Source organism: Charadrius vociferus, unplaced genomic scaffold, assembly GCF_000708025.1.
Source record: "Charadrius vociferus isolate BGI_N301 unplaced genomic scaffold, ASM70802v2 scaffold38, whole genome shotgun sequence".
Taxonomy (NCBI): Eukaryota; Metazoa; Chordata; class Aves; order Charadriiformes; family Charadriidae; genus Charadrius; species Charadrius vociferus.
In genome coordinates, this window is record NW_009650176.1 from 5281803 (window position 1) to 5282187 (window position 385).

A 385-nucleotide genomic window follows, 5' to 3' on the forward strand; every position below is an offset into this window, starting at 1 on the left:
CCGTCCCGCCCCGAGCTGCTCAGGTAGCGCTTCATGTCGAAGGTGGACTCCAGCTGGAAGACCTGACTGCGGCTGAACACCGTGCGCGTCTTCTTCTTGCGGCAGGGTTTCTTCTCCGGGCTCTCCTCCCGCTTCTTCCAGTCCTCCGCGCCTCCCTCTTTCTTCGCCTCCTCCGAGTCGCTCTCCTCCAGGACGATCTCGTCGGGGCTCTTGGAGTCCAGCTCCTTCTGCTCCCCCTCCGCCTTCAGCAGCGGCTCCGGGGAGTCCCGGTCGGTGCCCGAGGCGGGGGACGAGTCCCTCAGCAGGGATTTCTCGGCGGCTGGAGGGGAAAGGGAGGGATAAGGGACACAAAAAGACACCTTCAGCGCCCCGGCCCCCGCGGCCC

General features: G+C 66.5%; 1 protein-coding gene across 1 annotated transcript in view; it reads right to left on the minus strand.

The window, feature by feature from the left end:
- Window positions 1-385, minus strand: part of HMX3 (H6 family homeobox 3) — a gene marked incomplete at its 5' end in the record, with an annotated part of 4135 nt that overhangs the window by 3346 nt on the left and 404 nt on the right. Inside the window, one exon of the mRNA XM_009892758.1 lies at window positions 10-319. Coding sequence (XP_009891060.1) covers window positions 10-319 — 310 coding nt within the window. The remainder of the gene's footprint in view (window positions 1-9; window positions 320-385) is intronic.